The sequence below is a fragment of the Oenanthe melanoleuca genome, chromosome 22 (genome assembly GCF_029582105.1).
Source record: "Oenanthe melanoleuca isolate GR-GAL-2019-014 chromosome 22, OMel1.0, whole genome shotgun sequence".
NCBI classification, from domain to species: domain Eukaryota; kingdom Metazoa; phylum Chordata; class Aves; order Passeriformes; family Muscicapidae; genus Oenanthe; species Oenanthe melanoleuca.
The window spans coordinates 160,833-175,354 of record NC_079355.1 but is presented as its reverse complement, the minus strand read 5'-3'; the positions used below and the strand labels follow the sequence as shown (position 1 = coordinate 175,354).

The 14,522-nt window shown below is 56.0% G+C and overlaps 1 protein-coding gene across 1 annotated transcript in view; it reads right to left on the bottom strand.

Moving 5' to 3' along the window:
- Positions 1-174: 174 nt before the first annotated feature.
- The window catches only part of NUDCD3 (NudC domain containing 3), a 28,395-nt gene continuing 14,047 nt past the window's right edge, over positions 175-14,522 (bottom strand). The window contains exons 3-6 of the mRNA XM_056508764.1: positions 12,264-12,396; positions 7,902-8,045; positions 1,815-2,003; positions 175-1,249 (exon numbers count right to left, since the gene is read on the bottom strand). Of these exons, the coding sequence (XP_056364739.1) occupies positions 1,139-1,249; positions 1,815-2,003; positions 7,902-8,045; positions 12,264-12,396 (577 nt within the window). The 3' untranslated portion in view covers positions 175-1,138. The remainder of the gene's footprint in view (positions 1,250-1,814; positions 2,004-7,901; positions 8,046-12,263; positions 12,397-14,522) is intronic.

The following is a 14,522-nucleotide window of genomic DNA, read 5'->3' as shown; positions in this document are numbered from 1 at the left end:
CCCAAGAATCCCGTATCTACCCCAGGATGCACCCCGGTGTCTGGAGCCCACGCCGGCAGACAGACACCCCAGGCATCCCGCCAGCGTCCCTGTCCTTGTCCCATAAGCAAGGTGATGGTGGCGAATTGGGCACACTCATCTCCCCAGGGGAGGCACCGACTCACTCACAGGCCCCACGGTGAGACGTGTTTATTGCAAACCGGGGGTGGGGTGGGGAACCGGACAAGGCGATGGCTGGGGACCCCCAGCCCACACCCCAGGGTGGAGGACTGGTGGCAAGCTGTGAGAGCCAGGCTGGGCCTAGGTGGGGCCCCCTCTCCCAGGTAGCCCCCACTCTCAGACCCCCACGTACCATGCCAGGGAAACCCGTATGTTGCTGAGGCTCCTGCCCAGCTGCCAGCTCCGAGGGTGGGCCTGTAGCCCCCCACAAACACCAGTGCTGTGGGGAGCACCCCCGCTGCTCCCTGACCAAGGGGGAGCAAACCCCAGGGGATGGCTGTGGTCTCTGCCAACTCCTGGGTGTTCTGACAACCCACCAGTGAGGAGGTGAAGGAGGAGGAAGCCAGGAGGAAGCCTCCCCCGGAGCTGGGTAGAGGCCAGGGGCAGCACAGCCCCCTTGGGATACCCTGGAGTGGGGTTGGCGAGAGGATCTGGGGGTGCCGGGCGGGCAGGGTGCTGGCAGAGGCAGGCAGGGGCAGGCTTCCCCACCCCCACTGCCCATACCCAGCACCCATCTCCACCTGTGAGGGACAAAGCTGCCCAGTGCCGGGGCAGGGAGGGCTCTGCATCCCCTGAAACCCCAAAAGCAGTATTCTCATCCACCAAAAATAATAATTATGTCACCCAACGCGTCCCAGTGCGCTCCCTCTATTCCAGAAAAACATGGAGCGTCGGCAGCTCGAGGTGAGGGGAGGGCAGGGGAGGGAAGGGGAGGAGAGGGGTCCTGGTGCCCAGGTTGCCGTGGTGACAGGATGTAAATCTGCCGCTTCCTCAGGCGTCCCCACGCAGCACGGACGGGCGCCGGCAGCGTGGATCAGGGAGTCTCGGGCACTGGCGCTGGGAGCGAGGGTCCTGGTGGGCATCCAGGGGCAGGGAGGTCTCCTCTCCCTGCTTTATTTTTCAGTTGTTTTTGCCACTGTCAAAACTGGACGGCGCCAGGGGAGATGTTGAACATGGAGGGGTCGAATTTCTGGCCGCGGAATGGCGAGCCCTCGGTGTCCCAGCCCTTCTTTAACATCTCATGCACCTTCTGCAAACAGGCCGCAGGCTTCCGTCAGCCCGAGGTGATGCCACGCTGTTCCCCACACCCCTTGCTCCCCCTGCAGCTCATCCCACAGGCCTTGGGGCTGCGTGGCCACCTGGCCCATGGGAAGGGGTGTGGCAGCAGGCCCCCTCCTCCCTGGCTGGCAGTAGTAATTGCCAAGGGCACACACCACTTCTGTGCTCCGCCTCACTGCCTGGGAAAGGGCAGAGAGCACCCAGGGCAGCACCAGGCAGCTCCTGGGTCAGGCTGAGCCATACCCATGCGGTAAGCAGGGCCAGCTTGGGAGAGAGGCACAGTGATGCGGGGCCCGTGCCTGGAACAGGGGGTCTGGGCTTACAGGCACTTGCCAAGCAAAGGGAACACAGGAGTGCATGGCAAAAGAGCAATCGGCAGAACCTCACACCCCCCAAATGTTAATGTGGGGGGACACTGTGAAGAGGAGCTCTGAGACAGAGCAGAGCCATGGGGCCCCTTTTCCTGGGGAAAAGATCCTTGAAGGGCAGGTGGAAGGGCCAGGCTGGGCCGGCAGCACAGGGTAGCCAGCACCTACCAGCTCATGGCTCTGGGGCTTGCCCTGCAGCTTCTGGTGGTAGTCGAAGGTGAGGCGGTCAAGCACAGCATGCTCCTCCTCATCCACTGTAGCCATGGAGCGCTCCTTGTTGATCTTGTCAATGTCGATCTGCTCCTCGCCCTCCAGGATGGCGTTCCACCAGTACTCGTCCCCCTTGTTCAGGTTGATCTAGGGACAAGATGTGGGTCAGCAAATGGGGAGAGGAGTCCCTGTCCTGCTCAGAGTGTGGTACCCCTGCTCACCTCACAGCTCCATGGCTTTGGCTGACAGCAGCATGGGGCTTGCCCATGAGTGGAAGTCAAGTTCATACCGATCCAGGCTCACAGCTGGCAGAAGGGGAGGGATGCTTGTGCTTCCCTCCCTCAGCAGCCAAAGGCTTTGCACAACCTTGCTGTGGGCCCCTACAGCCCCAGCTCAGGCCCCACGGATGAAATCTCAGCCTATGCTATGGCTCAAAGGCAGGACCAGCGTCCCCAGAAGCGCCTGCCTAGGGGTGACACTGGCTCGGGGCCACATGGCTGCCACAGCAGCAGTGGCAAAGCCCAGGACTGTCTGATGAGGAGGCTGTGTCTGGTGGGGTGTGGGGCCAAGGCTCCAAGTGTGGTAGTGCAGCCATCCTGCCCTTCCCTAACCTAGAAGGAACCTTGGCCTCAGCTCCCCTGGCACTGGCTCGGTGGGCTGCAGCATGGGTGGCAAAAGAGGCAAGGAAATCACCTGCTGCTGTGTGCCACCCCTGCTGACTGCTAGCACCTGCTGCCCATGGCACTGCAGCTCAGCAGCAGCCCCGAGGGATGGACACCGAGATGGGATATCTCCTTGCTCCAGCCAACATCCATGGGGAACTGGGAAAAGCCACCAGCTGTAGTCACAGGCGTCCCTGATGGCAGTGCCTTGAACAGAGCCAGCTGGCCAGCAGGGCCAGCATGGGGCATCCTGCAACGGTAACTCCAACGGGCTTTTGGTTTTTCCAGGAAGAGTGGGCTGCTTCCTCCCATGTTATTTTAGCACTAATCCCAGCAGCAGGACAGATTTATGGCATTCGTCGGCCTCTGCAAAATCATCAATAAAGGCAGACAATACAATTTGCTCAAACCTCCCTGGAAGCTCAATAGTTCCGGAGGGGAGAACATGGACAGCCATTCCTGCTACGGAGCCAAGCTTCTCTGTGGTATGAAGAAAAGGAACCAATTAATACAGGAGGGGGTGGCTGGGGTTTAATCCTTCTGGGAGAGCAGAGCCAGTAAAATATTCCAGCTTGGGGAAGGCATTAGTTTTTCCAGCTAGACAGGCATGCTTGTTCTCTTTTTAATTGCACTTCCACTTTGGAGGGGAGGGAGAGCCACCGAGGGTTTGCTCCTGGGCTTCCCAACCCTGGGTGGGCAGGTGGGGGAGTGGAGGAGCCCCCAGAACGTAACCCTGAGACAGAAAGCAAAGCGGAGGGGCAGCAGACCCGGCTGTCCCACTCTTGGAGCAGGATCGCCTTCAGGCTCCCCAGGTTTGGAACATGAGGGATGGCCCTGTGGTGCTGCTGGCAAGGTGTGAGCTTCCCTAGTGAGGGCTCCAGCACAAGCCACGCTCCCATGGCACTGCTGTGAAGCATGCATGGCTTGGTATATCCCTACCAGAACCAGCCGGCTGGGAGAGGGACGGACAAGTACTGGAATTCAGGCATCACCCCAACTCCATCCCAGACCACTGGGGGATGGAAAACCCACCCCGGAGCATCTGGGATGGAAACCCATCTCCCCTCCCTTCCCTACCAAACCCCTTTCCTTCACTGGCACCTTGCCACCATCTGTACACCTCTGCAGCCTGCCTGGGGTGATCTGTTTATCCCTCTTTATTCCAAAGGGAAAGCCGTCAAAGTGAGACTCGCTCCAAGAGTCTCACTTAATTTCTAAAATGAAACGCCCATGGGTCAGGGCAAAGGTCACTCTATTCACATGAATTTGCAGTTTTGTGGTTCAAGGCAGTGCTGGAGGACTTGCTGCAGACAGGTCCTACCTCCAACATGGGGGACACAGACACTGGCCATTTTGCTGTTCAGTTTCTGCCAGTGTCCTCTGTGGATCCAACCCCTGCTTGGCTGAGTGTGTGGGTTATGAGAGCCAGTGGTGATGGATGTGCAGCTGGTTCCCCTCACAAACACTTTGGGTGCCCAAAGGTGGAGATAAGGGAGAGCTGAGAGGCCATGGCGGTCTCTGAGTGATTCCACACACACACCAGTCCTCACCGACCCACCTGTCCATGGAAGAGGCTCTGGCACTCAGCTGACAGGCCCCCATGAGGCTGCAGGCACTGCTGGGGAGAGCTCCAGAAACTGGGGGGCTCCAGGAGGGAGCATGGCTTCTTCCACAAGGACAAACCCTGACCTGATTGTATTTCTCACTTTGAGACAAGGCAAAGCTTTGCTTGCACTTGACACTGACGCTCAGCTTTCCAGCCAACAGCTCTGGCTGGCCCCCCAGGGCCCCAGGTATGCTGAAAGCCACTGAGGAAGGATGAGGTCCCTGCAGTGTGCCCACGCTCGCAGCCAGACTTCAGCTCTGCTTGGTGGGTCCCAATGGGATAAAAGCCTAGCTGAGTTTTTGGGGTGCACAGGGAGGCATGAACAGCCTCTGCAACAGTGGCCTCAGGAGAGGGAGGCATACCCCAATGCTGTATGTGAATCTGGCACTGTCCTCACACTGAAGTACTCGCTTCCCACAGCCAGTGTCCAAGATATGAGCTCTCAGCCATGCCAGAATGGGCTATTCCCTGGAAAAGCACCAGGGTAATGATGTATTGCAAGGACTGCTGCAGGAACAATGGGACACTCAGCAGGAGAGACCCTCCAGCAGGTGACAGGTGTCACTGGCAAGAACACAGCATCATGTCCCATCTCCATACCCTACTTGGAAGGTCACAACCCCTCACTGTTGGTGCTGGGCTTCACGGTAGCACAAGGTTTCCACTCTGATGCCAAATACCTTGTCCGACCTGGAGGGATGCTGCCAAGGGGTGTAAGAAGGTCTTGGGAAGACAATGACCACCTGCCTGCTTTTCTGTCGGAACCACAGCAGCCAAAGTCACCTCAAAAGCCATCGGGAGGTGTTTAGAGGGACAGAAGAGGCAGCAATACCATTCTCATCCGTACAGGAGGGCAAGGCTGAGCACCCCTGAATTGCATCCCCTCTGCCTCATGGCTCACAGGAAGACAAGCCAAGACTGTAATAAACATTCAAGGCAGGACTTGCTGACAAAAACCCAAGCGTGGAAAACAAAGGCTGAGAGGAAGAGAAGGAATGGGAGAAAAATCCCCCACAAGGAAAATAATACCAAAAGGAGTTGTGCACAACACCCAGTGGGGATTGCTAAAAACAGCGAGGTTATTTTAATCTCGCTTTCCACAAGCGAGCGGGTGTGACGGAGAAGGGAGAGCACAGGGATGACACCCAGGACCAGGGTACCGTGTGGCATGCCACAGGCAGGGGCACGATCCTGGGACAAAATCCTGAGCAGGAGGTATGGACAGGCCCCCACCCCATGTCAGCAAAGCACTCCACTGTGAACAATGCCAGCTGGATTCTGCTGCCATGCACACGTGTGTGCCAAAGGATGAGACAAGAAACATGCTGGTGTCAGGTTGGGCTCCAGTTGCAGGAGCTCCACGGAACAGGAGGCAGAAGGCAGAGTGGTCTCTGAATGCTGCTGAGGGGAGTTCTGGGGCTGCTGGAGTGCAAGTGACATAATGAAGAGGCTACATGAATAAGAGCACAAGGCAGGATGAGGGAAGCAGAACTAGGATGGGTTTTAAGGCAAAATAATCAGTACAGGATAAGAGCTGGAGGAGAAGGGCTCATGGCATGCCTGTGAATGGCATCCCAGAAGGGAGCTGGGAGGAGGCCAGGGAGGCTGAGGACAGTGAAAAAGCTGTTACAGCAGCCTCCTGAAGAATCTGGGCATCTTGATGATCCCTGACACATCCTGCAAGAGGACACAGGATTCAACAGCCTCTCTGCACAGAACTGAGACCTTTTCAAACAGACAGGACCAAGCAAGAGACATTTCAACTCCTTGGTGCCAAGACCAAGTTCTGCTGCAGAGATCACAGACCACGAACATGCAGCATGGACAGGGCCATCAAGGTGCCCCAAGCAGCCCCCAAGGCAGGCAGGATCTCCTTGGACAATCCCAGCGCTGGCACTGGGTGAGTTCAGTTTTGGCTACATCCACACTCTTCCATGGAATGCCATCCCTGTTCCCACAGGCAGCACCTTGCAGCACCTTGCAGAAGGGAGACAGCCCAACTGCTGCATTTGGAGTTCACACAGAACAATGCACAAACTGGGCAACAGAAAGGGTCCATATGCCCCATAAGCTCCAAATATACCCCAATGGTCCCATCCAGGCACTGAATAAAAAACCAGATTCCCACAAGGGTGGGTGTCCCCTGATGAATGAATTGGGAGGAGGCACAAACCACTCCTGGCTACTCAGCGCATCGGAAAAGGAGATGCTCTTGGGCGAGAATTACTCACTCTGCTCCAGTTACCTTACAATTCTTCAAGCGAGATCTCATCCCACCATCAATATGCTGGCAGCCAGCTGGAGATCCTCACAAGCCTGGGCTTGTGCTATTCGAGGCAAGACCCAGCTCTGGGGTTGGGGGTGATGGGCCCACTCAGCTCCCCACGCCACGTGGCCACTCCAGGAGGCACCGAGTCTTGCTCCACCCGCACCTTTCCCAGCCTCTGACGGGTAGTGAAGAGACACTGCCTCCCTTGCTGATGCTGGGAACACCCACAGGGGACTTCCAGACTTCCATCCACACTGTGAAGCAGTCACCCATTGGGCCACCTCCTCTTCAATGGGTTTATGCCTTTCCAGGATTGTTTCTTTGTCCCAGATAAGCTAATTTTCAGTATGTTTATGAGTATTTACAAAATGCAGGTTAAAGATGCCACTACCACATCCCTTCAGTGGCCTAGCAGCATCGGAGAAGCTCCTCTCCTTTGCAGGGACCTCACCCACCCTTTTGGCATCAGCCTGTCACTTGAGGTACATCCCTGAGGATCAGCAGTGGTCGAGTGGCACTGTGCAGCTCCCCACACTATCCACAGGATTCCTGACTCTGGCAGCACATTCCCACTCCATTTTCCACTGGGCTTGGATTTAGTGCTCACCTGCTGCCACCCTCATGCCACAGGGAGAAAGGCTTGGAGCCAGCTCCCTCCCTCCCAGGGACAGCATGTGTTCCCTCCTGGGTCTCACAACAGCCTTGGGACTCCTGAAACTCTCCTGGAAAAGCCTCTGGGTGGAAAAGGATAGGGCAAAGATGGACACAGGCAGCAAAATCTTGCTCCTAGCACAATCCTGGCCCCCAAATTGGCATATAAACTTTGCAAACTTTCGACACCCAAGATCCCAGGGTAATGGGGAGAACTCCTGCAACAGCTCCAGATGTGAACACCCTCAGTCTGAACATCTGGAGCACATCAGAAATGAGGCTTGGGGCCAGGAATCACCAGTAATACACAGCTGGGCACTAGCAACCCTGAGACCACCTCGACAGGGATGATCTGGGCTGACAGGCACACAGCAAACCACAGGCCTGCTGGAGGCAGAGGAGCCACAGAGTCCACATCAAACAGGGCAAGCAGGAATCCCAGGACAGGAAAGAAAGGAATGATGGGGAACAGGCACCTGCCAAAATGCTGGGGCCAGGAGCATTGGTAAGCAGAGTGGGGCCAGGTGTGCAGGGCCAGCACTGCGGTGCAGGGCACCATGCCGGGACTGAGGACAGTGAGCACCCCCAAGTAACGGCTGTGCTGTCCCCCCTCAGCTGGAGCTGGGGACCCCTTTGCCCAGCCTGACAGTTGTGCTGCCCAGCTGGCACCCTGACAGACAACTCAGGGCTAGGAGGCAAGGCACAGCACACAGGCAAGGGCAGCATGAGCCAGATGTTGGACAGGCAAAGCCAGACACATCCAGGGCTGGCTCAAACTTCCAGCTGCTCCAGTTTCCTAGGTCAAGCACAGCAGAGCTGCGAGCCAAGGAGACACAGCTGGTGTAGACCACCCTTACCAAAACACACTTCCCAGGCTCCAGGCTCCACAGGGAACTCTCCGTGTTGATCTTGTGGGTGAGTTTCCCTTCCATGAGGATGTGTTGGCTGCTTCCCTCCAGCACTGCTACACGAATTGCACCACTGCTGATATCCACAGACACCTGGAAACAAAGAGAGAAACAATAATCTGGAAGGCTCCTGCTTGCCATCTCACTGTGCAAGCTGGGGTTTGGGATCAAGTGCACTTGCAGGAGATGAGAGAGAGAAGAGCTTCCAGCCCTGCCTGTAGCAGCAGGGTGGGAATCCCACTGTTCTCTCATAGCAAACAGTGACAGTTTGGAGGAGAGAGGGAACCTCTTCAGGGAAGGAAAAGCAGTATAGCCCAGCAACTGGGGGGACCCTTGAGGGATTCAAGGCAGCTGGTTCTATCCTGTGCCTCAGTTTCCCCTCAAAGACAACCAGTAGTGGTACAGGCCTCCAAACAGCATTCAAAGCTTGGGCACCTACCTGCAGTGAGAGAGCTCTTTAGTGGTGTGCCTGTCTGTCACTGTGACAAGCTGGGTATGAGTGTGTGTCATCCCGATAGCTGACCAGGGGCAATTTGGGGATTCCTACACTAGGGCTGCAGCAGGTCATCCCCTTTGCTGCACCATGCTGAAAGCATGCCCCTTGGCTCTGCTCCAGCTGCTGGAGCCAGACTGGGCTCAGCCCATGCCTCCTACCGGTGTGTGAGGAGGGGCTGCGTGCAGGAGGAATGCTGCAGCACGCTCTCCCGGCTCTGCTACACGGGCAGCTCCATCCCCAGGAACGGGGCCAGCTCCCGCCCACAGCAGCCATATGGGGAACCCTGCTCTGACCTGCCATGCAGGTGACATGGCTGTCCCCTGGGGAGACAGAGGCAGGCTGTGAGAGGCATGCAGTACTCTTGGTCTCTGTAGAGACCATATGTTCTCTTTTTTCCCTTCTAGCCCTGAGGTGCTGCCAGCAGAGCCCGTGCCAAGCCAGGGAAGGTAGGGAGGACCTGGCTGGGAAAGGGGCAGAATTGTGGCCCCCAGTGCTGGCCCAAGAGGAGGAGACTGCAGTGAGATTTGCCTGCATTCTCTCCCAGAGTTCCCCCAGATCTTCCTTCTGCTCTGCAGATCTCATTTGAAATGTTATTACATTATCCATTACCTAGGAGACTTACAGCAGCTCACTAGCTCCACACAGGCAGAAGACAGGCAGAGCTGCTCCAGCCAGGGAGGCTGTGTCTGACTGATGTCACCAGGGTACTGCCCCCGAACCTGCTGTGTGCTCTGGCTGGAGCAGAGGAGGCCCAGCACACACAGCACAGGGTGATGTGGGACCGAGCGCCAGCGCAATGGCTGGTAGCAGGATCATGCTCATAGGGGATCCAAAATAATCCCCTATGAGAGGGATTAATTAAATGAGGATGGGAGAGAACAACAGGATGTCACCTGGCATGTGGCAGCCTCTACCAGAGCAGCTGCCCTGGGATGCAAACACCTCCAGAGGAGGTGCTCCCTCCGTGGAGCAGCAGCCTGCAGCCCAGTGCTGACGCCTCACTGCAGAGACAGGGCATGGGGATGAGGCTCTGCTACCACCACTCAGGTCCCCCATGCAGGGACAGAGCTACTGATGCTGGGCTCTCAGCATGGTACAGGGCCTGCCCAGAAAGGACAAAGGGGAAAAAAAGCAAGGTGACTACCAGGTAACCTTCTGGGGAGAATTCTCTGGGGTGTGGAGGGTCAGGAAAGCTGGAGACATGGAAGGCACAGGCGCAGCATTGTGTCTGTGGGATCCATGTGGACAAGAACAACCAAATGCGAGAGGGGTTTTATTCACAGATGGCTGCACAAGATATCTGGTGGGGGTGAGGGACACCTTTTAGGTGGATCTGGGACCAGCCACACATTGGGAAAGGGAGCAGAGAAGCCCAAATGGAAGAAGAGATACAAACTGGGAAGACTTCCCCTAGCCAGTTTGCTGTGCAAGCAGCCAACATAAGAAGCAATTGCAACACCTGCTTCTACCTGCACCTAGCAAGAAGGTCCCACCCAGCACACTAGCCTCCCAGGAATAAGGACAGGGGCAGCACATGCCCTGCTGGAGAGCCCTGCCCCGCCATGCATGGAGGGACATGTCTGAGAGGACTCATATGCACAAGGTGGTACCTGTGCACAGCCCACACCTGGGGGAAGGCCAAGAGCAACCCAGAGTACCCTGGCAGCTGTGAAGCTGCTTGTCCTTCCCTGGTGCTCCCTATGAGCACCTCTGCTCCCCAAAACGCTCTGCTCCCAGGGAAAGCCAGCTCTCGTCTGTGTGCTGTGGCCTTTTCACCACAATGACTTCTGTGCACACTGAACACCCATGCCCGCCCACTCAGCTCAAACAAGCAAATACAAGCTGAGAGCAATGGAACTTGTCTCCTCGAGTCCAGCAAAGACAGAAATCTGGAGCCATTATCTTTACTTAAACACTCACATCCATGGGCCCCTCGTGCGCCCAGAAGTGGATCAGAGAGGTGGGGACCATGGAGGAAGATGCTCCCACCTACCCAATCACCCATTCCTGCTCCAAGGACACCTGAGCTCCATACAAGGAAACCTTAAGCTCACCAGAGCAAAATGTGCCATAGCAACAGCCTGAATCCCAAAAAGTGTCATAAGGAAGACTGTGAGCACCGTTAGAGTTGGGTGCAATCTGAACCCAGGGACTAAATGGGGAAACTTTTTAATCTCGCCTTGGCAGACAGAAGCCAAAAACCTGGTAATTTTTTTTAAATATGAAGTTGTCTGAATGCAGATTGTTGCTCTTGGGCAGGTACCTGAACAACATGTCCAAAGTCCACGAGCTTTTAAATTCCTCTGAGTCCTCCTGCTCTGACCCAAGACCCAGACTGTCTGTTCTCATTCCCCCAAGCCTGGGAATACATAGAATCATTTGGAAATGGAAAGTCAGCTACCAAGAGGAGCCCCAAGAAGGACGGAGGAACAAAACACCAGGAAGAAGAGTGCAAGGAGAAGGGAAGTCCAGCATCCGAACAACCAATTGCTTCAAGAGGGCAGTGCGGGCAGATACTGAGGCAAGGGCAGGCAGAGTCATGCCACGGGCACTGGTGTGGGAAGGGGGAGTCCTGAAACCCCCTTTGCCTGCTCTGAGGTGCAGGGACTCTTCCACAGTGATGGCACAGTCTTGAACCAAGGAAAGGTCAGGAAACCATATTCTGTCTCCACTCCTGTGAGCTCCTGTGCAGGCTCCTGAACCTCTCCATGGCCAAGGATGGAGCAGACAGAGCCCTGTATGGGGTTTTTGGCAAGGACACAACTTCCCTGGCATGGAGGAAACTTCCCCAGACCGGGAGAGGAATCGTGATCAAAGTATAATGCAGAGGGATGGAATATCCATCTGGACATCCCAGAATCCTTTCAATAGACAGCCTGGGCTTGTTTTACAGACCTGCTGGGAGAGATGCATCTTCCTAGTGCCCTGCTGAGTCTGTGGCAGCCCTATGCCCCCTCAACCCTCCAGCATGGGCTGCTGCTGCTGCTGCCAGTGACATTCCTTGGCATGCTGAGGAGCTGTGTAGGCTGAAGCCAGTGACAAACTCCAGCATGCTCCTTTCAGCCACCCTGGAAGCAGAGGAGAACAGGAGGTGGGGGAGAACAGGCTTCCCAAATGGAAAAATACAGAGGAAAGGGCAACACTTGGGAAAGAGCTCAAACTTCTGGGTCCAACTAAGGCCAGCCATGGGCACAGTACTTATGTGTCCCTGACCAGGAGGGAGCAGAAGTGGTGCAGGAAAAACAAAGTGACCACAAGCAGAACTGGGAAGCTCCCACCTGAGCCAAAGAGAGAGGCAAGATCTCTCTCTGCACGAAGCCTGCCAGGGGGAGGGGCTGGTCCTCAGCCTCCCCCCAGGCCGGCTCCCTTCCATCTAGAGCAGGTCAAGCCACACAGGGGCTGTGCCTGATCCAGCTCCCCAGTGCCAGAGGAGCTGTTCCAGCAGCTCCTGCTTCCAAACAGAAGGCAGAAGACACTCAGAGCCAGAGGAACAACTGAGGAAGGGCATTCCCAGCCAGACTCCTAAACACACGTGTGAGTATGCAGGTAGTGGAAACAGAAAGAAGCAGCACAGAAAGGGTGAGCCAGTGCCAGGGAATCTAGCTGACATGGAGGAGGACACTGCAGCACAACAGGAACATGGACTGTGACCTCAGTCCCCACCAGACTCACACCAGAGAGTAAAGCACAACCACATCCTGGTCCTTCAGTACAAAGGACAAGGAGTCTTTCTGCTCCACACACAGTTTCCCAGGGAAGTTGCACACCCCACTGGAAATGGAAATGCTAAAGAGACGCCATTAACACCACTTTACCTGTTTGCCTTTGACAATGTGCTTGGGCACAGGCACTTTGATTTCCAGGTCACTGTAGTCTTGGGACCAGGTGTAATTCTCTCGCACAGCTCCATTGTAGCTGTCAGGGTTTGTCTGGAACTGCTCCTGTCTCCTGGCGGGGGGAGAAAGGGGTGACACATTAAATGTCAGAGAGATCAGAGCCTGGAGAGAGCAGGAAGCCTGAGAGCAGGATGCAAGAAACCAACAGGGAGGGCATAGCTTCTGCTCAGCCCTCCTACAGCATCTCCCAGGCTGGGCTCCTGCCCAGTCTCTCCCTCACTAGTGGCTCTATGGAAAGGAGCAGGTCCAAGCAGCCACAGGACACATGGATCCTCATTCCCTCCACTTCGCATCACAGCTGGAGCAGGGACACTGGCACGTACTGGGTGTAAGCAGTGCCCCAAGCCACTGTCATGGCTGAAGAGGTGGTGGCCTAAGGTTGTGACCTGAGTTCACCATGAAAACACAGCACTGTTCTCCTCACCCTGATTTTAACGTTTGGGAAAACCACCAGCTGTTATGACCAGGGCAACTATTTATGTGGAGGTGATGGAGCTGGGGACCAGGATCCCTCAAGAGCCATCCCAGGCTCTTGTGAATCATGAGCAATACTTCGAGCACCACACTGCCCCTTCCAGCTGTGGAAATGTCAGAAAAGCTGAGAAGATGGCTGCAGGGGTAAGATGAGGTTTATCAGATCAATAAGCAATAATCAGTACAGTGTTTACAGCCAAGAAAGGAGATCACCACACCTATATCCCTTTAAACTGCTGGGCTGGGGATCTATTCCACTGAATCCTCACAGAGACGGCTTTCAAATAAAATCAAATCTCTTCTAAAGATAGCTGTGGTACTAACAAAAGGCAGAGTTATTTTAAAATGTTTTGATACCCACCTAGGTTTCAATGTAGAGCTGGATAAACATGGGGATCAGGGACTTATGTAAAGGGGGGGCTGGTGAAGACCAGCCCCAGGACACAGACAGCACAGGGGAGCCTATCTTCCTGTGCCCCGCTGCCTTCCCGACACCCCCACTCTGGGGGGCCTCACTAGTATGGGGAGGGCTTGGCTGCAGCAGCATGGTGCCCTAAGGGTTATGTAAGAGCCATCTATCTAAATTAAATTAGGCCATAAGACAGTCAGAGGGGGCTGTCAATGTGGCTGCACACACCTCCCCGGTTTTTTTTCTCTGTGGTTTCACCAGGAGCACCAAGGGTGCATCTGCCCCGCTACACCTGTGGACTGGGCTGGTTCTGATCCACTCCTGGGCACCGAAGGCACTACTGGGACTGGCAGCGTTCACCGGCTCCCAGCCCCAGCTGGCCATTTCAGGGGCATCGCATCATTTTTTGGGCACCTCGGCCGTGCCTGGCAGTCGCCCATTGGGCGCCCATTGCCATGGAAACAGGGTTGGCATGGCAGCGCGCACCGGGCTGGTGCGTTGGCTCCAGCTGTCGCTTCCCAGCCGCCCCCGGATTGTAGGAGTCAAACAGGCTGGAGGGCGAGAAGCCGAATGGCTGTGCTGACAGGGCCTTCAGGGCCTCTCGCTCATCCAGTGGGAAGCAAAGGTGCTGAAATGCGGTGGCACGTCCCCAGGCATGTCCCTAGGCATAGGTCCCCACCTAGGAACAGCAGCGGTGGCACCCAGCTTGGCTCTCAAGGCACAACTGTCTCAGAGACCACTCTGCATCAGCCCCTGGCAGGGAGGAGGATCTGTGTGCAGCCTGGGGCAGCTTGGCTGGTTAAATGCCCTCACAGGATATCTTCCCAGGCTGTGGGGTCTGCCCAGGCACAGCACAGCTTCATGGGACTCCTGCCCTCCACCCCAGGTGGGCCACGAGGCCACACGGAGAACCAGAGGACAAATCTGACCCGATTTTAAATCCAGATGGATTTTTTATCTCCTAAGAGAGTGTTTCCTTCCAAGCAGTATGGGCCACTTTCTATTCTTCTGCAACCTTCCACGGCAGTAGCTTGGAGGGGGTTTCGACACCCCACAGTCCTACCTGACCCACCCTTCAGTTCTCTGCAGCCTCCTTCCTGAGAAGCCCAACGTTCTGGCTCAGTGGCCATGCTGGCCAAGGCAGAGTCCAACCTGGCCCCTCCCAAACCAGCCAGCAAGACACCTGGGGGAATCTGGGAGTTGCCATTCTAAGTGTCTGTGGCTCCCCGCAATCACAAAAGAACCAGACAAGAACCATCAAACAGATCTTTCCCCTGGCCTGTTCCCCTCCAGAC